At 36.6% G+C, this 22861-nt stretch overlaps 1 protein-coding gene across 5 annotated transcripts in view; it reads left to right on the top strand.

The window, feature by feature from the left end:
• ZNF516 (zinc finger protein 516) overlaps positions 1 to 21383 on the top strand; it is a 120699-nt gene extending 99316 nt beyond the window's left edge. For 4 of the 5 annotated variants that reach the window (XM_063451632.1, XM_063451631.1, XM_063451630.1 and 1 more), the window contains exons 5-7: positions 3882 to 5387; positions 11259 to 11363; positions 19616 to 21383. In XM_063451632.1, coding sequence (XP_063307702.1) covers positions 3882 to 5387; positions 11259 to 11363; positions 19616 to 19839 — 1835 coding nt within the window. In that variant the 3' untranslated portion in view covers positions 19840 to 21383. Of the gene's footprint in view, positions 1 to 3881; positions 5388 to 11258; positions 11364 to 12382; positions 12451 to 19615 lie in introns of all 5 variants that reach the window. The other variant, XM_063451633.1, reaches the window with a different exon arrangement.
• Positions 21384 to 22861: the final 1478 nt, after the last annotated feature.

The raw sequence follows: 22861 nt of genomic DNA, 5'->3' as shown, positions 1-22861 counted from the left end.
GTGAATAACCAGTACTGTGATGTAAACCTTTTTATGCTACCACTATTTATTAAAGCTACACTTATGTATTTTACACAAGTGATGACCCCCCCCCCCCCCCCCCATTAGAAATCTTAAAAATCTTTTCTTGTTGCTGTTTCTAGAAGTTGCCAGCAAGTGGCAGTAGATTCCCACGTTTTTATCCTCCATGCTCAGTTTATGGCATAGTTGACTGCTTAAATCTGTTTCAGTAATTGAACTAATGATGAAAAGAGGCAATTTCACACCTGAATTCTGCTTCTCTGCCACACAATAACGGCAGCAGCATTTTTGGAACTCTACAAAATTAGCTGCATGAAGCACATTTACATCTGAAGGGAAAAAAACACATCTTCTTTGATATCAGATAATATATTTTACATTATAGCTTCACAAGAATTTTTTTTTTTTTATTTGGGTTTTGCTTTGTTTGTATTGATCTTCTATATACATTCCAAATTTAGCATATGGTAACCACAGACTTGATCATCTCTAAAGCCAAGCTTGTGTATAACTGCTGTTAAATGGACCTTTTGGTTTATCCCTTTATCTGTCACAGGTTAGTTTGAGTGCAAATGTGGATTCAGCCATTGCATCACTGCAAAACCTTATTTCCCATCCTTTTCTTTACTGGAACTGTGTTGCATAACCATTTCAGAACTACTTATGCACGGATTCATGTTCTGTGCCAGTGTCTCCAATTAGGGGTTAGATGTAACTTCTTGGTATAATTTGTTTTCCCCTATTAAAACAATAAGTCTCAAATGGTTATTGTGAATAGTTCTGTATGCTACCCTTGACTTTGAAAGTAAAGCTGCGTCTTAGCTATTCTTTCATCGAAGGTCTGCGAGTTGCATTACACTCAAACTGTTGTGAGCGCGACTGAGCAGTCCATTACTAAACTCTCTCTCATGGCCATTGGAGAAACTAAATAACCTCCATTTGTTTAAATATGCATAGGGATTTGGGAAGAGCGCTGGTAACTTTTTTCTTTGGTTTTTACTGTATGTATTGGGGCTGATTGGTACTATGGTCGTTGCTGCCGCCCAGGAGTGATGGGAGTTTGAGCGCAGGACTTGCTTTTTTGTATCTGTAACTAAACTGTTCATGTTATGTGAAAGGGAAAGGGTTATCAATAGGGAACCTTACAAAAACTACTGTAATGTTTTGGGCAGGAACTAGGACTTACGGTTTTGAAATACCGATTGTTGAACTCAGATTGTAGCCTTTAAGGGAAACTGTCTCTTTTCTTGAATTTACAACATTGAACAAAGTACTTAAAGGAACACTATAGGGTCAGGAATACAAATGTGTATTCCTGACCCTGTAGTGTTAAAAACATTATTTAGGTGACTGTCCCCCACATTGCCCCCTTAAAATGCTATAAAATTCACCTTTATTCTAACGCCACACGGGTCTCCTTGTGCTGGCTCGAGGCAGACTCCAACACAGCCCTGGCCAATCAGCATCTCCTCATAGAGATGCATTGCATTAATGCATCGCTATGAGAAATGTTCAGCATCTCCATGCACAACATGGAGACGCCGAACGTCAGTTCTGCGCTTTGTGCAGGAAGAGCTTCCCGTGGCCGTCTTAGTGTTTGTCACTGGAGGTTTCCCTAGGGAGTAATGTAAACACTACCCTTTTTCTGAAAATGCAGTGTTTACATGAAATTCCCTGAAGGGACATACTATACACACCAGAAAAACTAATTTAAGCTGTAGTTGTTCTGGTGTCTATAGTGTCCCTTTAAAAAGGCATATAAATGTGATGAGCCTTTTTTATGAGATGATCCATTTTCTTTGAAATTAATAGTGAAGCTTTAGTATATAACATCATATTGCAAATGAAGATAAGAAATAAGCATTGTCTTGTTGCATCTTATTTTCTGTGCTCCTATCGTTCTTTCCTCCAGCTACAAAGAATAGAGCTTGCAGCAATGTTTGACAGTGATCCAACATGGTGGCCGGACTGTGAAGTGTAGACTTCTACATTTTAATTTTTCTTTTTTTTTTTTCTCACCGCACAAAAGCATATTCATTAAATAAAGGGATAAGTAGACATATTATTGAATGTTCAAAAGTGACACTTCCCCTTTTAAAGTTAGGGATCTGACATAGAAAACTATTTAAGAAAAATACAATGATGTCTTGCATTACATAGCCCACATTCTCCATGGAAACTGTAATTTTGTAGCTGGGAAATATGATATATTGTTAAAACCCACAAATATCCACAGTCGAAAAAGGAAACTGCATTGTTGGAAGGCAGCACTTTTGAGACCTTCGGGGTAGAGTGCGTAGTTATCCTGTGTATAAATAAAATCTAAATGACTGGGATAACTATATAAGAGCCATAGTTTCTTCTTTCACGCAGTTTACGGGGTCATCTTCATCTCTGCTCTATTGATGGCACCTGGCACATTTCAGGCACGGTGCCTACAAAAAAGCAATTCTGGCTATAAAATTGATCTAGAGAAACTTGACATAACAGTGTGATCCAGGTCCTTTGCAGGGTCATTCTATATAGTTGTCTTTTGCAGATAAAGCTGATCTTGTAAAAAGGCCATATCTTTCACAAATAATCTGGCATGTGCTTGCTGGAGGCCTTGGAACTAGTTCACATATAGTTCTCCTTATGTTAACTAATTGGAACTCCCATTGATATATTTTTTTTTTGTTCATTTAGCAATTCTGTGTATGTAGGAATGCACCTTGCATTTATCATTATATATGCACGGATATATGTATTTATGTGTGTAGCCTGATTTTGTGTCTCTTGCCAGTACTAGCATTTGAAACACCGTGTGGCTTTGGTGACATTTCCAGTTTAGTATGTGATCCAATTAACTGACAGCATACTGCCATTTCAACATGTTTGCATACAGACATTTTTTTTTTCTTGTGATCCCCCATTGAACCCATGTGTACATTTATACTACTACTACTACACCCTGCTTAGTAAGCCAGTACTCCCTGTCATGGGAAGGGGTTTAGCTTAGGGGTTTTATAGCATGTAATATGTGTAAAATTCCTTGAAAATCAGGTTGTCCGAATACGCCATACCTTAATTATTATTATTATTATTTTTTTTTTTTTAACTACCTTTTAAAATGTGGTGGTGACATGCAGACCATTTATGGGTGTAAGTTGGTGGTGGTGGGAGCAGAAAATATGTAATTTTTATAATGCAATAAAAACTGTGGTCTTTTCCAACAAAACGAGAGATGCAAAATTATTTAATGTCCACATCTGGCAGTCAAACAGTTCAGTGATAATGGTCTAAAAGATATGGTTAACGTTCGAGCTAGAATAGAAGATTAAAAATAGGATGTGCCTCGAATGTAAACTATATTTTACAGAGTGATTTACACATGATCTATACTTAATAGCATTTCACTTTACAAAGTGTTGAAATTTATAGGTTGCTGTGACAGCACCAATCTTTTGTAGCTAATGTTTTGATCACTACCCATATCATTAACGCATGAGATGTGTAGGAAGCAATTCCTTGGTACCAGATACCTATCAACAGGTGATTAATTAAGACATTTATCACATTTACAATGATTCCTTATGTATTCAGTAAGCGCAGAGCTTTGTGTCAATAGACAAAATAGAATACTGATTTCATGTCCTAAGCACATAAGGTTCTGTACTCCTGAAATTCAGAAATTGTCATTGCTGTTGAGTTTTTACTTCTTACTTGAACTTGTGGTGAAAATAATGTTGTATATTCAATCCAGAAGTTATATGGTAGGGAAACTAAAAATATTTACGGTGTACTTTGCCATGTTTTCAGGGTTATTATGTGTTAATAAACTTATCTGGCATTAAGTAATTGTAATTTTTACTCTTATACAGGAATGAAGCAATATCCTCGTGACTATTCCGGAGAGGATACCCCAGTACAAATGTCCACAACCAGCCACCGGCATGATATCAATTCTAATGACACCAGCAAATTTGAACCAAGTCAGTTTAAACCACAAATACTCCAGTCTCCTTCCGCTTTAGTATCCAACAAACATCCCGACTTTTCTGTTGTCAAATCTGAGTTTCCTTCTGATCTAAAAATACCAGCATTCAAGTATAATAAAGACCCCCACGGTTCTGGAAATCTTATACAAGATGTTAGTAGCAGCACATCTTCTGAGGCACAACATAGTCATGACATTGCAGTTGACATGAAAAAAGGTTTCTCCGGTGAAAAGGGCCCCCCCAATGGTGTGGCGCTAGATTTGATAAAGGACCACAGCGGAGTAGAAAAAAGCACTACTATAAAACAAGAATTTGTTCCATTGGATCTTAGTGAAAAATCTACCAGGGAGGAATCGTGTAGTAAGCGTTCTATTTCTGCGCTGCAGGCAGCTTTGGTTCTTCACCAGTGTCCCTACTGCAGTCACAAAACATACTACCCGGAGGTTTTATGGATGCACAAAAGAATTTGGCACAAAGTCAGCTGTAACTCCATGGCTCCTCCATGGATTCAACAAAATGGGTTCAAAAATTTGAAAAACAATGTCCTATTCTTAGCTAGAAATGGCAGAACAGGTCCGCCGCCAGCACTTGGTGGTAAAGAATGTCAGCCTTTGCCCATTGCAAGATTCACACGTACTCAGATACCAACTCGTTCATCGACATCTAAAGGAAACTCTTCCAATGCAGGAACTGTTCCTAAAGCAACAAGTGCGTCCCAGGGGCGTGACAACTCTCGTGGCTTCAGTGGTTCTAAGGCTACAAATGTTGACCTGCAGAGACAGCCTAAATCGGCACTTACACAGGAACCCTATAATCCAGCAATCCAGCAACAGCATTCAAAACCCAAATATGAAGCAAGTCCAAAATTACTTCAGTCTGGAAATTTCAGTAGAAGCCACACACCTGCTCAAATGGCAGCATCAAGACAAATTTTGCAGCCATCCACTAGCAAGCAAGTTGAGAAGTATATGATGCCTCAAGGAGGGCCTAGCTTTGCCTCTACAAATAATAAACTTTCTCTGTCTGATGCAATGAAAACCAAATTCGCTGTACAACCACCACCACCACAATACCCATATCACAAGGTAGAACCCCAAGCAAAATATGAGAGCCTTCCAGTGCCTCAACGGGAATCTCAGGGCAAGATCATGACTGAACTTGGGGCATTGTCCAACTCTAGTACATTAGCCAAAACCAGCCCTGTGTTACATACATCATCTAGTTCTACAGGAGGCCCATCTCCTTTCCAATCAGTAAAACCAGAAGCAGCATCTGAGAGCCATGAAAAACGCCTAGACATTTTAAATATCTTTAAGACCTACATTCCAAAGGACCTAGCTACACTGTACCAAAGTTGGGGTGCCAATGCCAATAATTTGGATAATGCAGGTAAGACTGTTTTAAACACGTATTTGATAACTGTACCTGATATTTTAATGTGCTTGGTCTTCTCTGTACATTTTAGAATGGAATACATTTTAAGATGGTTACACAATATAGGAGCACATTTTAGTCTGCTAAACAAACAGTGCAACACCTTAGCTTATCTTGTGCAGATATAGTATATAAGCATAGCTCTTGCTCATAATTTGCTTCACTATTTCACTTATAAACAAATCATTAAGTGTTGAGCTTGTGAAATAAGTGTTTTTGAACCACAAAGAAAAATTGTTAGAAGGTAATGAATGGCCCCTATACAAAAAATGAGTATTGAAAAATATGTTGAAAATATGTTGAAAAAACAGTACATCAGTGGAAGACACTTAAATGTTTAACATGCTACTCGTCCACCAGCTCAAAGTATGCCTGTACGTGCACGCCTTCCACTTATATAACCATTGTAGTTCTCGTTTCATGGGTTACAGTTTGTCACTTAAGCGCGCCGCTGGTTGTACATACAACATGGATGTAAGGTGGAAGGATTCAACTCAACTGCAACAGTGTCCCAGTAGTGACCAGAATTCCTTTTTTTTTTCTTCTTTTAATACATTTGGGATGCTGCATATTGTGCACACACAAACACAATGCACAAAAATGTTAGTAAAAGGCTAATGGCAATGAATAGTTATAAAGCAGTTGTGTACAAAATAAAGATGAAAAATTCCTAAATTATTTTGATTCCTTTTCACTTGCAATATACCATTTTGCTTCACCCAGGCACTGTTTTTCACCCTCTTAGTAACAGGAGCTTTCTCATGTTGTCAATCTACTTTACTCCTTCATAACCCCTTTAAGGACGGAGGCAATTTCTGCGTTCTGAACCAAATAAGACCTTGAATTTGAGCTATAGGTTTGTTCCACCATAATGTACGTGTTTCTCTTCAAGTGCACCTATACATATTTATACAGAAAGGGTTTTCATTTAATTTCCTACATGTATACTTTACACAACATTATGTGTGAATAAAATGTAAAAAAAAAAATGGAGGAAAAAATATAAAAAATAAACACAAAGCATTTTTTTGGCTTATATTATTTTTTTCACATTCATTGCAATGAATAATAAAAAAAAAAACAAAAAAACCTCAAAATAGAGACAGATCAGTCCTGATTGTTAAATAACTGATATGTTTAGGATGTAAATTAATAGTAAACTCTATACCAACTCCCACACTAACGCTATACCAACCATACCCCTTACCCAATGCTTACAGTAGGCTTACCCTAGTTTTTTTCCTTAACTTCAGCTCTACACAATCTTTAACTCTAAAACAGCATTAACCCTTACCTTACCATAACACCAACTTTAACCCTACCTTAACACTAAGTGTAACCCCACCCTACTCTTACCCTAAATCTAACTTTCACCCCACCACTAACCCCGACCAAAGGCAACCCACTGCTAATATGAAGTCTTATATTAGATGTGGGTTTTACTATATTGTATTGAATTTAACACAGATGGTGGTATGTTGCTACCATCTACTGGCCGTTTTCAGACTTACAATTCGTGTAATTCTGAATAAACCTGGTTCCTAGCCGATTATATAGAGATTGGTGTTGGCAAAGCCTGGGGACAGACTGGCTGACCCTACCATGGTCTATTCAAACTTTGGAAGTTCTCTTCTCAGCAGCGTGCACCCGCTCAGCTGTGGTTTTATGAATGCACTTAAAGGGGCTCTGTGTAGTGTTGACTTCCAGTACTGCACAGAGCTCTTTGGTCACTCTGGGGCTACTAAACATGGCCCCGGCTGACTTATTTTACCTCTCTCACACCGTAATCTCCCCATAGGCATTTAAATGCCTTTTAAAAGAACCACTTGCAGCACAAGCTGTGAGCGCTGCGAGCAGCTCTTCAAAAAGTTTGGGTCCACTAAAATTGGCCACAACACCTTAAGGGGAGCCCCAGGTTTTCATTGATACCTGAGGTTTGTGGTGTGAGCAGGGTTTTAACCTTGGTCACACCGCAATCTTTTAATAGCCATTCAAATGCGTATATAAAGAACTGTTTGCATTGCTGACTTATAGTACTGCAAACAGCTCATTTAAAAGTCTGAAGCCACTAAAAATGACCTTCGCAACCAGAGGTGAGCCCTATGTATCACTGATACCTGGGGTTCCCTGGTGTATGAAGGGATTTAATTATGCACGCACAAAATCTGCAGGGTGTTCTATGACACCCTACAGGTTTTAAAGCCCACCTTATGTAGGCCAACATAGAATGCCCAAACAATATTAAGCAGTTAACCACTTACCTCCACTAACGTGTTAATAGTTTTGTTTTTTTTCATTTTGTTATCATGCTTCCATTTACATACTTTTCAAAACTTTACTACATGACACAAAACCATTTCATTTGTTTCGTATACATATTCCTCTAGTAGCCCACCATTGCGTTATCATGTATCTGTGTTCATTACATGATCTCTTCCCATGCCATCCACTTTGTTTTTTTTTATTCCCTAGGCAGCTGAATCTGTTGAACATTTTTTCTTTTTGTTGTAAATTATCTGCTTTCTTGTACCCGGAAACAAGAGCAGGCACCTAGTGCATCTCTGTATAGGAAAATTATACATTTTACAAAGTATTGATTTCCTTGTTAGTATTACTCTTTCACCAGAATCAAAAAGACATACTGCATGTATGTGTATCTCAGCCAGAGTTAATGTTATGGATGCATAGAATGGGGTTTTTACATTAAGAGGAATTCTTGTGCAGAGTTCTCTGAATGTGGTCCGACAAGCCATAATGTTCCTTTGATTTCTATGGTGATCGCTTCACACTTAGAACTTTGTCTTACTAGATCTCATTATACATAACTGCTGCACTTCCCCAAGACCACTTCATTTAGATGAATTGGACTAGGCACTTAGTGTGTCACTTTTAAAATAGACAGCTGGTTATCTTAACGTATGGGTAGTGCCAGTCTGATCACATCACAAACTGAATTAATCCTTAAAACTTGTCCCAGCCATAGTGGCAGTTTGGAACTAAACAGTCAGTAAAGTTTGTCCAGCATGGGAAACACTGCAAACCCAGACACTAATTTTGGGACCTTGTAAGCATCATCAGTGAGGTATTATTAACCGTCTACTTAGTGTGCTATGAGCAGATTAGAGATGTTTCAAATTATGAAGAGCCTAAAGAATAAGCAATTGATCTTACATTCCCCATAAGCGTCTTTTGCATTGGCTTGTTGCTTTACCTTTTTTTTGTGTTTGTGTTTGTGACCTGAATTATTTCCCTGCATATGAACCAGCTCGTTGACAATAGAAATCGGTTACATATAATTGCCTGACGGTCTATGCATTTCTATGGAAAATTACCTTCTGATAATGGATTGCCTGAAGCCTGTTCTGATAATCTACCTAACCTGCTCTACCTAAACTTCCATAGTCCTCTATGATGTACACACACTATGCCAGACCCTGTAAGAGACTGATTATAGCCGATAGCTGCCTAGCTGCACTGTGCTATACTAGGTCCGAGTTTGGTTGAGAATAGCAGCCACCTTTAAGTAGGAACCCAATTGCAAACAAAAACACAATACACAACAAGGTAATAGGGGGGGAAAACATTTTTTATTAAGTGAAAGAGCATGCATTAAAATAGCATGAATGCAAAACAAATAAAACGGGGGAAACTTGGAATAAAAGGTCATTAGGGGAACGGGAAGACGGTTCATTAGGGGAAAGGAAAGGCGGTCCATTAGGGAAAGCCGGTCTATTAGGGGAACGGGAAGGCGGGCATTCAGGGGACAGTGAGAAGGATGCAAGTAACAGGGCCTCCAGGAGATGGCAACATCCTACAGGGAGCAGGAAAGAAAGGGCAATGTCCCTGACTCTTCGGGATGCAGATGAAGGAAACTGACAACAAACCTGAACCAAATCCAATGAACTGGAAACCAAGAAGGGACAAGGCTAGATAAAATAAAGATATTTACAAACTAGGGTCAGCGGGGGACTGAGAGATCGAAGTCTGGATGCTACAGCTCTATGAGGTACTGCAACAGACTGAACAGATCAGAAAACTAAGGTGGTTTGCATGGAAACCGGATATACTGTGAGCTATGGATGGTAATGTCAGGATTTACCATAAGTGCCATGAATGCGACACCCCATAAATAAATCTGGAAAAAGTAACAGTCACTGCTTAGGGAGAGATTGTCAAATGCTAGTCTCCTGGCTGTTTGTAAATTAAACCTTTTCAATGGGTGTGCCTCACTCCTCAATGAATGCCACAAATACATTGACTTTAGGAATGCAGTAAGTTGATTGCCGTCCTTAATTTTTGTGTGTCACCATTAAAATTGGGATTCTCACCTAGCAATTAATTAAAACTAATACGTTAATTTGGCTTAAAGTATGCAAATATAGCTAGCATAGCTTACATTAAATGTGACATTAACAAGCTGCAGAGGATGGTAAAATTGTAAAAACTAGGATTGCCTTGAATATTTTTCTCTCATTGTACTTTGATCCATAAAAATGTTGGAACTCATAGGCATATGTTGTGTACAAAAAAAAAGTATATTATTCAGCATGTCTTAAAGTAACACTAAACCTGTCTTCCTAACTTTAAATGTAAGTTATTTTGCTTATAAATTCCTCTTTACACCTAGTTGGACTGCTGTATTAAAATTTGATGACTGATACTATTTCTTCCCCAATATCATGGTCTAAATATTGATTTGGGTTACTTACTAAAGTGAGAATTCAACGTGAATTTAAAATACACGGTCAAATATCTAAACTATTGGAAAAATTATCTTTTTGTTTTTAATATATTGCATCTTTTGTGTAGAAAAAGGACTGATGTAAAGTCAAAGTAACAACGATTAATCCTTTTAAAATTCCACTACCCTGTCAGTCATCCCATAAACAAATTTTGTTTTTAATTTGATTTATTCCTAACCTTCTGAATTTTTTTTTTTGTCTTTGGATAAAATATACATTTGCTTCAGACCCAGATAAAACAAAGTTCTGATGTTTTGTGAAAATTATGAAGGAAAGCAGCAAATGATATTCAGAAGCTAACATACAGAACTAAAAGTCAAGCTTGTCTTTCTTGATCAGCAGCAAAGACAACAGCTAGCCCTTTAAGTCAGATATTGTAAACTGACCTTTTAAAAAAGAGTTTTTTGAGTGGCTTTCCACAAATGCTAATGGCCCAGAAAACATGTTTACTAAAGACAGGAAGAGGGGCTGTTATTCCCCTACTGTCTCGCAATGTCCACAGTGACACTCTCATTCTCCGATGTCTTTAGTCTATGCCTCCCAGGTCTTGGGTCAAAGAAGCACCAGCAGGCAGGTAGGTAAGGGGCTAAAGGTTTGATCAGGCTTTGATGGCTCCACTCACTCTGAATTTTTCTCCAAGGTACATCAGCCCAGGGGGGACAGAAAAACTCTGCTTCTGCTCATTTTCTATTATCCATGTGACTTGTCTCTGGCACGCTGGAGTCACTTTGATTTGCCTGATACACTGCTTGACAAAGCTGGGTGATGGCTGAAAAGTGGATCCAGCTGCTCTGAAAAGCGCACACCTGACATGCCAGTCCTGGTGCGGGCACATCACGGTGAACGTTTTTTAATTCAATGTAATTTATGCATTCTCGCAGTCCTGTGTGTGCCTGGCCTGTCATCCAATGCCTAGATGAAGGCTGACAGTTGTCATCTAGGGCCTGAAGGTAGCCTCAGATAATGACACATTAGACATACTAATGATGTTTCTTTCCCAGCATAATGTTTTCTTCTCAACATCTTTTTTTTTTTTCCCTCTTTCTCCCTCTCGTTTTTCTCCCTCCTCTTCTATCAACCAAAGGAATGCTTAGGACACAGGCACGACAAGGAGACTATGTTTGCATTGAATGTGGAAAATGTTTTACCCAGCCGAGCCACTTACGAACTCATATGAGGTCCCACACAGGTACATTTTACATTTAAAAAAAAATGTTTAAATCCTTTTATTACTAATCAATTCTATCCTGCATTTTAGGCTGGAACTGCACATTTGTACATGTTAGAGTGAAATATTCTTCTTTTTCAGTTGAGATCTGTCAGTCAGAATAAGTGTTTACAATGGTCTTGAATGTGAAAAGAATTTGCAGGACAGACGTAGGCAGGTTATTAGATTTCTATGGCACCGAAGGGGTTTGCATGGCAGACACAGATGTTGGGTCAGTGCATCCTGGCAGGCTAGGTTGCATAGTATACCAGCTAGGTAATCCCATGCTCGCAGTGTCCGTCCCGGAGTTATGAAAAGTGTTCTCCCGGGCATGAAAAGGAAAATGAGACAAAGTATTCAGATTCCATAAACTCACTGAAATCAAGCCATTCATATCTGCCTACCATTAATCCTTTTTATACCATGATTTTTTTAAGTTCTTTTATTTTTTTAAGTTCTTTAATTTTTTTATGGAAAGAATATTAATAAAACCTTATCACATCTGTTGAGCTGCACTGATTTAGCCTCCTGCATATTGTGCTTGAACTGGGTAGTGCCAGCTTGTCATAGGCATAATATATGAACAATTTAGGCTGGTGGGCTGCTTTTCAGAAGTGTGAATGATGCATACATAAGCCAGTCTGATATGAACTGACAGAGGCCAAATGGTAAGTAATGCAAGAAGAGGGTCTCTTTAGACACACACACTGATAATTAATGTTGTCAGTGATTGCTTTCTTCAGCACCAAAACCTGAATTAAAAAGGGCAGTGGCCTTAGGCTGTCATTAGCACACACTCTCACTGTAAGTGTTACAGTAAATTGGTATGTTCTGGCCACAGGCTAGTAGCTGGTATTTCTTTTTTTTTTTTTCTTCTCCTTTTTTTTTTTTTTTTCCTCCTTTCCCGTTTAAATATGGTTAATCTGTAATGGTCTCAATAATGTACACACTAACGAAAGCTTGAATGCTCCTCTGTTTAACAAGACCCCTTGTTCCCACAGTGGTATTTGAGTCTAATGGACTCCGAGGTACTGAAGTTCACACCACCTCCGCAGATGCCCCAAAACAAGTATGTTATCAATGAATTGAGTGTTTTTCCTTTTTATTTATTTTTTATTTATTTTTCTTTATATATATATTTTTTTCTCTTTTGGTTGCTGGGGAGAAACATTGCACAGCCAGTACTCCTCAGTAAAGCACTGACATTTAATCCTATATGTTTATTATATTTGTAGTGTCACATTGTGTATCACGTGCGCCGACTATTAACTAATCTAACAATAAGTGGAATGCAAGACCCCCCTGAAAAGGCTTATCTTGTGTGTGCACATTTGAAGCCCATTCCATACACACAAAGAATTACCAAATAGAGGATCTAGTCTGTGTTTTTCTGAAGAGTATGTTTCCAAATGTTCACAACTGAAATCTTTAGAGGAACTCCTTATCCTAATCTTTGCAGCTTCTGTGGACTCTGTGGTGGTGTGCTTTCCTCTGTCTCTGATGTCCAGTGTTTCCTATCTCTGAAAGCCAAACTCTCCATTTAATATCTCCTATGTTTTCTTCTTTTCTTTCAGACCTGTAGTAGTAGTAATGTATGTGATCATACTTGAATTTAATGTATCTGGGGCCATAGGAATCTCATTTTCTATTTCTAAATCGGCTGTACTCTCCAAGTTGAGACTTTATATCTATATTTTACCACTGCATTGCCCAAATTAATTTGACCAATTTGTATGCAATGCTATTGTAAGCTTTTGGGCAAGGTTATTATTTTCTTTTTTTTTGGGGGGGGGGTTAGGGAGGGAATTAAGCTCGTAATACTTTTTGTCTAATTTGCTAGTAATCTAGTGTAACTTGAGGGCTTTTAGCTGAAATAATACATACCTAACAACATTTCACAGGGACACTTTAATATTAAGGGTGTGAGTGGAGGTGTGGACAGGGAGCGGAGCTGTTCTAAGAAATTTTGTGGATATTTTTGCTTTTGAGCTCTGTTATACAGTCCGATAAACCAACATATGGAGTTTCTCGAAAAGAGGAACATTAGGATAGAAAAGGGGGAACACTAAACTGGAACTGTCCCTCCTAAATAGGGAGACTTGGGAGGTATGAACTTTTTTTAGACCATCAACTCTGCAGATGGTGTGATTATGTAGTTTAAAATAATTCCGCTCAGTTGAGAAGCAATGTAAGATAGATAAAGCTGTTTTTACAAACATACTACAGCCAGCCCATACATTATGATGTGCAATTGGGGGAATGGTTGCATAGTTTTTGTGGAATTCAAGTTTGACACTATCCCTAAATTCCATGTATGTTTTCTTTTCAAATGCAATCATAGCAAAATTCTTTCTTATAGGAACGCTTTAAGCACCAAAACATCCTAATATAGTGCTTTTGGTACATAGATGTCAAACAAATGTAATCACAGCCAATCACATTTGTGAGAGAACATGCCTCTCGTGACTTTCAGACTGATAGCTACTGGAGACATTTTCTCATTAATACCTTTTGAGAATTTAAGGTTTTCTTTGTGTTGTGCATCATCACCCATGCCATGTTGACATTGAAGACTATTAATGCTACTCACAGAGAAGCATTGGATTCAGTGTTTCTTAATGAGAAGAATCGAACTGTTAACCATAGGTCCCCTAAGCATTAGATTGGATAAAAGTAATCAAGAATTGTGATTTTTCTGGGGCACAGCAACTGCCCCGAGAGGATGGACATGGGGCTGGGTTTAAGGTAAGTGTTATGGCGTAGTTTATTTTTTGTAATATAGAAACGGGAGTACCAGAATCTAACGGACCAAATAAATGTAAATAAATGTGTTTTTAAATGGACACTGTAGTCTTTAGGACCACTACAGCTTAAAATAGTGGCTCTCAAGTCTACATCCTATCCCTGCAGGTTGAGCAATGTAAACTCTGCCTGTTCACAGACAATGCAGTGTCTACATTGCTGCCTAGAAACAGATACTCTGGCGTTCAGTGTCTCCCTGCTCTGCATGGAGGTGCTGAAAGTTCCCCATGAAGATGCATTGAGTCAATGCATCTATGTGAGGAGATGCTGAATGGTGCGAAGCAGTGTTTTGCCGTGCATGTGCAGTAGCCTAACAATACTTTCCTACGGGACCGCATTGAATTGGCTGAGATTATCAAGATTGAAGATTGGTGATCTCAGTCATGGAGGCAGGGCCAGCCGTGGCGGCATGGGAGAAAAGGTGAGTAAAACCACCACCTGGAAGGGGGGGCAGTCACCTAAATAGTTAAACACTACAGTATTAGGAACACATGTTTTGTATTCGTGATACTATAGTGTTTCTCTAACATTAGTTTTCCTTTAAGTAGCCTTCTTGAAACAGTTTTTTTTTTTTTTTTAAATGTTGTTACTATTGCAAACATGCAGCTACTTGTATATTGAAGTTAATGGCAAGATGTACATAAGAACTTTTATAAAAACTTGCCAGAAAGTAAAGGCCAAGATGGAACAAAATAAGTAGAAGAAGAGAACCAGGAACAGTAGGTTTAAGTTAAAAAAAAAAAAAAAAAAAAAGTGGTTTTGTGTGAATGCACAATTTTCTTCGGTATAAGTTACTATACCTTTTATACATTGCTGCTTTTTGTTCTTCCTTTTCTGTAGTTTGCAAAAAAAAAAAAAACTCTCTGCCACATTTTATTCCTTTTTTTTATATATAAAGAGGAAAAATGGAAGAAGTATCTCACCCGCCCCCCCCCCCCCCCACACTCTCCAATGAAAAAAAAAAAATAATAATAAAAAAACATGGTTAAGACACAGAGAGAATTTGTTGCTAATAATAGAATATGTAGGAATGAAAAAGAAAGGTGCACGAAAACCCCAGTGAAAAGTGAATGCCATTTGTTTTTTAGTATAAATAGCAAGGCTGGGTGGGAGCTCCATACCACTTCTAGATAGATATTGTAGGAATGGACTCTGACCTGGGAGCTCCAGTTGAAAAACAGCAATAAAATGAGAATTATAGGTTAATTTATGTTTGCACATTTTGTACGTATTTTTTTTTCTTCAAAAGGTAAAACTTGACCTTTAATCAATCCCTGTTAATAAATGCAAATTATATTGGGTACATATATATGAGAGAGTGTGAGTGTGTAATATTTATGTATTGTATAATTAACCAATTTTTTTAAGTTGCCTTAATTACAAAATACAATTTTTTTTTATTTTTTATTTTTACTTTAATCCACCATTTTTTACATTTATTTATTTATTTGCATGGTTTGACTTTATTTTGCCACCTCAAAAAACATTGGTTCCAGTCATGAACTTGCATACCTTACATGCCATTCAGGGCTTTGTAGTAATCATAGACTAGGTGGAGTACATACTGTAAGCCTATAATGTGTGAAATCAAAAGGTCTACAAATATGGTGGATAGATTAAATAATGTGTGAAGTAGCCATGATTTATGGAATACAAGAATTGGTGCTGCACTTTTGTCAGCATGGGGAACTTAATAATCACTTCTGATTACATACAAATTTGAAGGCATGAAACCAGAGGGAATGGGAATTCTAATTCACCACCATTCAGGTGCCTTGAAATTAGTGTCATATCAATGACATTTTTAAGCAGTTTAATTCTAAAATTATCCTCCCTCACTGCTGAAAAGCATTTCAGAGTTCTATTTCCTTTTTTTTTTTTTTTTTTTTAAATATGGTGAGTGTCTATGATGGGTTTAATCTGAAAGAATGTCACTTTTCAGTTGGCTTAATCTTAAATATAAAGAAAATTATAAAAAAAAAATATATATATATAACCTCTTCCTGGAACGTTGCCATCCAGCCTGGTAAGTGGCATATATCATTTGGTGTTATCCCAGAATATGCACAGAGGGGAAATCACAGGCTGCCTAGCTACCATGTACAACGTGCCTACTGTGGCAAGCCAAATCTGGCTGATCTAGAATGCATAAATAAATCCTTTTTTTTTTTTTATGGCAGAATAGTGCCTTCTATATTTTTTTCTATATGCTGTGATGTAGATAAAACTTTAGAACTAATTGCTAGTAAATCTCATTAAATATGTCATTCTTTGTGTACTTTTACATTTTTTTGTGTACGTTATTTTTCAAGTAAGGACCAGTGCAAGATGCAATAAGAAAAATACTTGTTTCTATTGTTTAGTTCCTCTATTGCACCATTTTTATTGGAACACTTTAACCAATGTAAAATGTATTCACAATTTCGTTAAACAAAAAAAAAAAATTGATCAAACTATTTTACCAATGTTCCACCAAAAATGTAGAAGGGGAAAAAAAAGTGTTAAAGTACACTAAATTATGAAATTTGTGCTATTTATAAAGGTTTTATGGATTTGGTGTTACAGTATGTGAAAGCTTAGAATTCTTTCTGAAACTGGATTTTCATGACATCAATTACAATGATCTTGTTTCCATAAGGCTTTAATAGAAATCTATATTTTGCCTCTTGGTGCTTCTGTCTATCTAGGTTGCCTTCCTGTTTGTTCCCTTGCATGCGATTCTCTGTTATATCTTCTTGTTTCTCTTTTGTGCTTACATTGTCCTCTCTCACTCTATTTGTGTGTCTGTATGTCACCAGTTATAGCACAAAAACAAATGGGAAGAAAGGTTTCTTTGGTTTTACAGCTGTGTATTTGAAAATTAAAATCACAGATTCTGACACATGGAAAAATATCTGCTGTCATGTCATCAAAATGCCGTTTTTTATTATGTATTGCCTACTTTGTACAATCTGTGTGATTTTCACCCATATAAATGGTTTATATGTTTAAATCAGTACATTTCCTTTTTTGTTAAATCGCTTACATGACAAAACTGAAGTTAGGTGACTTTTTAAATTATTGGGTACATTTCAGTTATAAAAATAAGGGATTCACAACAGCAGGCGAACAGCATTCCCCCATCTCCCCTACCTAACTTCAGATTTTTATAAGATTTATTGCCTCATGTACTACTGTTTATAGGTCTCATTTAACACACCAGACTCCTATTATTTGTTCTGTTCTCTCCTCTTCCTCCTGTTGGCTATCCACAGCTGGTTTTATATTGTCTCCCCACCTCTTATCTACTATCGGTGGAGTCTATCATTTTACGATGCAATTTTATTGGCTTTCTCATTGAGTTGTGATTGGGGGAGCTAATATCAAGATTTCCTTCTGCTTTGTGGTTTGTTAACATCCAAAAGGCCATAGTTTTATTATTATTATTATTCATAGTTTTATTATGTTTTGAGAAAATAGGAGGTCAGAGAAGCAAAGTGGATTGCTTCTCTGCAAATAAATGCTGTTGAAATAAATTTACATTAGTGGTCACATGACTTCTTTATTTTTTTTTTGTCATGTACTTTAAAAATTACTCTGTGTTCCATTAAGGTGTAACAATTCTCAATTTACTAACCTGTTTCAACCTTATACCATGAGCTTCATTGTACATCTGTTATTCCTGCAAAATACAAACCCTTGCTTGACTCTCCACGTTTTGTGTCCTATCACCAATTTCTATTCTCATTTTTATTTATTTTTTTGCAAACTAGTTAAATTTCAGTTATACGTACATATTTTATTCACATAGCAACATAAGTTGCAATAACGCATGCAGATAATTTTTTTTTTTTTTATAAATTGGAATAAGCCCGTGCCCATGGCATTTCATGACTTGCCCTTCAATTATCATGTCAGTGGAAATTCATAATTGATAATACTTTGATCTACTGAGAGCTGTATGTAATCTCAGACTCCTTTTCATTAAGTCTGTGATTAAAAATACACCGCCTTTCTAAACACTTACTGTACAGAGTCCTCTAATGTTTATACTTTCCGTACCCTGCAGGAGCCTCCTGTATGTAATTCAAGCTCAATTTATAGAGCAGGAGATAAAAGCTTTTAAAGTAAGTTACATCTGATTGAAAATGAAACCATTTTGTTTTCAAGCTGGTTGTGTCAGTCACAGCTAAGGTAGTGCTGCTAGGGCTACAAAAATAAAAATGATTTAGCTCCTAAATGGCAGATAATTGAGCAATGAGACCGCAGAGGCATAATATGTACACTCAAACTGCTTCATTAAGCTGAAGTTGTTTTGGTGACTCTAGTGTCCTTTTAAGCAGATGTTTGCATTCCATTAATCAGAATAGAAATTGGCTACATAAGTGGAATTAAAACCAATTAAAATTGATTTTAATAAATGATATATTTATTGCACATACTCCATAAAGGTGATACATTTATTTTCTTGCTGTACAATTTTTCATTTTAGATATGCAGCCATAGTGCAGACATTGCCTCTTTTTCCCCCCTCCCTAATTTGAAGTGATCTTTTAGTCTGAGTATCTCTGCTTAAGGTTAATATATTAATTCAACATTAAGCCTCCCTTGTTATTTTTAGGAACTTGGCATTGTTCATTGATGTTCAAAATGTCATTGTAGAACAATCTTAAGAAAGCTTCAGGCTCAGTTATTCACATTTCAGCTTGCAGTTTTCTTTACTTTAAACTGTCTTATTTGTTCACCATGGTAATTCTTTATGGAAATTGCTACTAAGCCTTCTAAGGTTTTGACAGATCTGCATGAGCGCAATACCTTAGTTCTCTTCTATTTGTGGACACCTATTCAAAGTTATCTTTATCACTTCTTTAAAGCTTTCACTGTGCTGCTGAACCTTTTCCTGACTGTCTGCCTTTATTTCTGGAGTGTGGCCTCAGATTTTAGTTGTTTGAAAGTTTTTAGGCTGTTTTTTTTTTTTTTTTTAATCAATTTCAAGAGCTCGAATTGTCATGTTTTCCAAGGGTGAAATGGTAAATTAGATAATTATAACAAAGGTGTTGAATGCCAATTCTTAAGGCCCATGTTTATACCTGTACTTCAGGTTATGTGCCCTAAAAAGCAGTTTGTCATTAAAACAGGGATTTTTAAGAGTAGACTAGTGAATTAAAAGCTTTATGCCTAAAAAGACACTGGATAAATACAATTCTCTCATGTTCTTTTTCATTTCTTTTAGCCTGAAAATTGCAATATTCAGTGAATACCCTAGATTACCAACTATTTAAAATCTGTTAACATATATGGACTGCAATTATGCACCTTGGCATCCATGAATTGGCATAAACACCTTTGAATAAAGAATACGTTACATGAACTAACTACAGTTTATATTTTGCCACTAAAGGAGTCTGTAGATCTTAGGGGAAAAAAAAGTTATGTTTCTTCTCTTTTTATAGGGGAGAGACCATTCCAGTGCAGATATTGCCCATACAGTGCCTCTCAAAAAGGGAACTTAAAAACACATGTTCAGTGTGTACACCGGGTGCCCTTTGACAACAGCGAGTACCCAGACAAGCAGCTTCTTCGACCTACAAGTGACGATCCCAACAATTACATGGAGGATCAACTGGAAAACTTGCCTTCAAATCATCAAGTTGCAGGAGCTGTTGTGTTAAAGTAAAGAATATAACGTGAAAAATTGCCCCCCTTCCCACCATGCAGGAGTACACTGCACTTAGCATAACAAAGTGATAAACTTTATCAACTGTACTGTTGTTCAGTCCTGAGGTTTAGCTCGGTAAGAAACAATGGCAAGGCCTCTGGTGGCATATGACCGTTGTTCGAGAAGCAGATTATTCTCACACACTGGAAGGAAAGCATTAAAGAAGTGACAACTTAAATTGTAAGCACTGAAATGTTTGCCTACTCTATAGGACTACATTTTGATGAAAGAGAGTAGCCGAGACTGAAATGAGGATCGACCCTCTGGATTCTTTAGCCACAAGATTTTCAGTGATGTTGCATAGTAAATGCATTGGTCCAATCCTGAGACCTATTTTTACTTTAGTGGTCTTTGCTATGAAGCTGATGCTTCTCAAGGTACCACTTTTGTTTTGGGTTTTTTTTTCCTGACAGGATATAAATTTGAACAAGAAAACACAGTATGAACACTAAAAAAAAAAAAAATTGGAAAACAAAATCCTATGGGAAAACATGCTTCTCCATTATACTCTCAGGACCTTTTTGTAATAGGGCTACTCTCTTAAACATGCTCCCACAAAATTATGCAAGTTTTTTTTGTTTGTTTTTTTTTTTCCTCCTCCCACAATCCAATAACCACACATCAGCTGCAGATTTTAGTACTGTATTAGAAAGAAAAATTAACAGTTGTTGTGCATGGACTTGCAGGATAACCTGCTGCATAATCTGATCTCCTTGCTGCAAAATCATTCCTTCTCTAAGCCGGTACCTCGAGAAGGGTTTTAATCATTTAATTTTTCTTTCTATTCATCTTAAAGGCATGTTTTGAAAGTGTTTTTAAGAGTTTCTCTGTTAATTGGTGGCATTTAGGTTGTGAGGGGGGAAAAGAAGATATATTCATATAAATAAATATATATATATAAATATATTAAATGGTAAAAAAAAAAAAAAAAAAAGCTTTATATACCTCTTCTGCAGCAACTTTTTTATGGTAAGGTGGTGGTTAATAAAAAAAAAAAAACAACAACAAAAAAAAAAACAAGCAGTGTACTCAATTTACCCCATGTAATGGAGCAGGGTATACTACTGCTACTGCAAATCTGGGGCTACATGTGTATTCCATAGATTTAAATATTCTTTCCCTAGTGCTGTTGCACTGTGTGTGATGGCAATGCCTCTGAAAATCAAATAAATTTGCACATATGATTTTATGCATTATAAAAATATAAAGTTACTGCTGCCTTGAAAGAAAAAAAAAATGTTCTGTGAAAAAAAAAAATTGCAAAAGCTTTACTAGTGTTTTTTTTTTATTGTAACCTTTTGTAAAGGCAGGAAATGGGTATAAAAATTCTAGCATGCTAAATATATTTTTCAAAAAAAAGCAATAATAATTTTACATGTACAGATATAAATCTAATCTTTTAATACCGGTGAGAGCAACAGTTTACTTTGTCATATTTTAGCTTGGTTTTTCTAGAATGTGGGCTTCTGAAATAAATTTGTTTAAACAAAAAAACAAAAAAAATTTGGGGGGAAAAAAGAGAAAAGATTAACTTTTTTTTATGTAGTTTTATTTGATTTGTGGATCCTACTATTAAAAGTCTGATCAGTTCTGTACAGTTATTCAGACTTAGAATATGACCCTGGTAATGTTATATATAGCTCTTGGTCCTTTCAACAAGGCACTTTTAGATACAAAGTTGCATGTATCCAATCTCTTTAAGTACTGGTGTACTAAAGAAACACTGGGTGTTTGTTTTCAATGGAGATCTTAAGGATACATTCCATTATTTATACATATACACTATTAAATATTCCAAGGTTGTTAATAGAGTAATATTGGATATCACCCCCCCCCCTCCCATGTGTGTGTGTGGATGTATATGTGTGTGTGTGGATGTATATGTGTGAGTGTGTGTGTGGATGTGTGTGGATGTGTGTGGATGTATATGTGTGTATATGTATATACACACATACACACACATGCATATATACAGAGGGACAGTGAACACTTGCAATGAAATCCTGTTTGTCATTTTTCTCAAGACCTTTTGAACATTACATCATCCTGTTGTTTTAAACAGCATTGTATACCATGATTTTACGAGGGAATTAATTGGACGACCTCTTCCATTTGGCACAGTTTGGAAGAACATCTGACAAATGACAGGAAGCTAAGCTGTCACTGATGTTATGTGGATATTAATCAACAAAGTTTACAATGTGGATGTTACTTTATTGAGAACAACAGTAGGGGGAAATCACTGCAGATAATTACATGCTGTGTACAATTGGAAAAACACGAAATTCACTTAAATGAACAAGCATTCTTTAAATAAAAAATCTTCATGGATCCTAACAGTCTTTTAATATCACCCTTTTTAGTGGTGTAGTTTGTGGGTTTATTCATTGTTGTGTTTTTTTTTTTTTTTTTTATCATCAGTATTGTGTTGATTTTGTTAATGTAGAAATCCGCTAGCCTCTAGTATTTAAAATGATTTTTTTTGTTTTGTTATTTATTTAGTCAACCTGTTTTGATCAGCTTTTAAAATAAATTACTTTTAGCCTGACACACTCCTGTTAACAATCTGTGGACTGTTACATAAATTTCCTACTACCTCTACCAATCTGCTGTTTCTCACTCTAACAGGTTATTTTTTACAGCGCTATAATGTAATTTACACAATAAAGGGTTTGATTGTTTACACTGCACGTGCAGTCTCATTTTTTTCCTGTTTTATTTAGTTGTTTTTTCCCCCCTCCAATGCAAAATGTTTAATGCAAACCATACCACGAACAAACTATAATAAGCTGATGTTACTGGTATTCTTTGCATGAGAAGTGAAACTGGAAGATGATTACTGGAACTGGAAGAAGAGGGCTGCTTGACCCATTTACTTCTTCTTAAAAGGAATGCAAAGTAAAGTACCAGTAACCGCCTCCTGGCCTCACTTACTACACTAGAGCATTTTTTAAATCAACGTTCAAATCCCTTTAATTTA

This window comes from Pelobates fuscus, chromosome 4, assembly GCF_036172605.1.
Source record: "Pelobates fuscus isolate aPelFus1 chromosome 4, aPelFus1.pri, whole genome shotgun sequence".
Lineage (NCBI taxonomy): Eukaryota > Metazoa > Chordata > Amphibia > Anura > Pelobatidae > Pelobates > Pelobates fuscus.
Note: the sequence above shows the minus strand (reverse complement) of the source record. Positions and strands in the feature narration are given on the sequence as shown.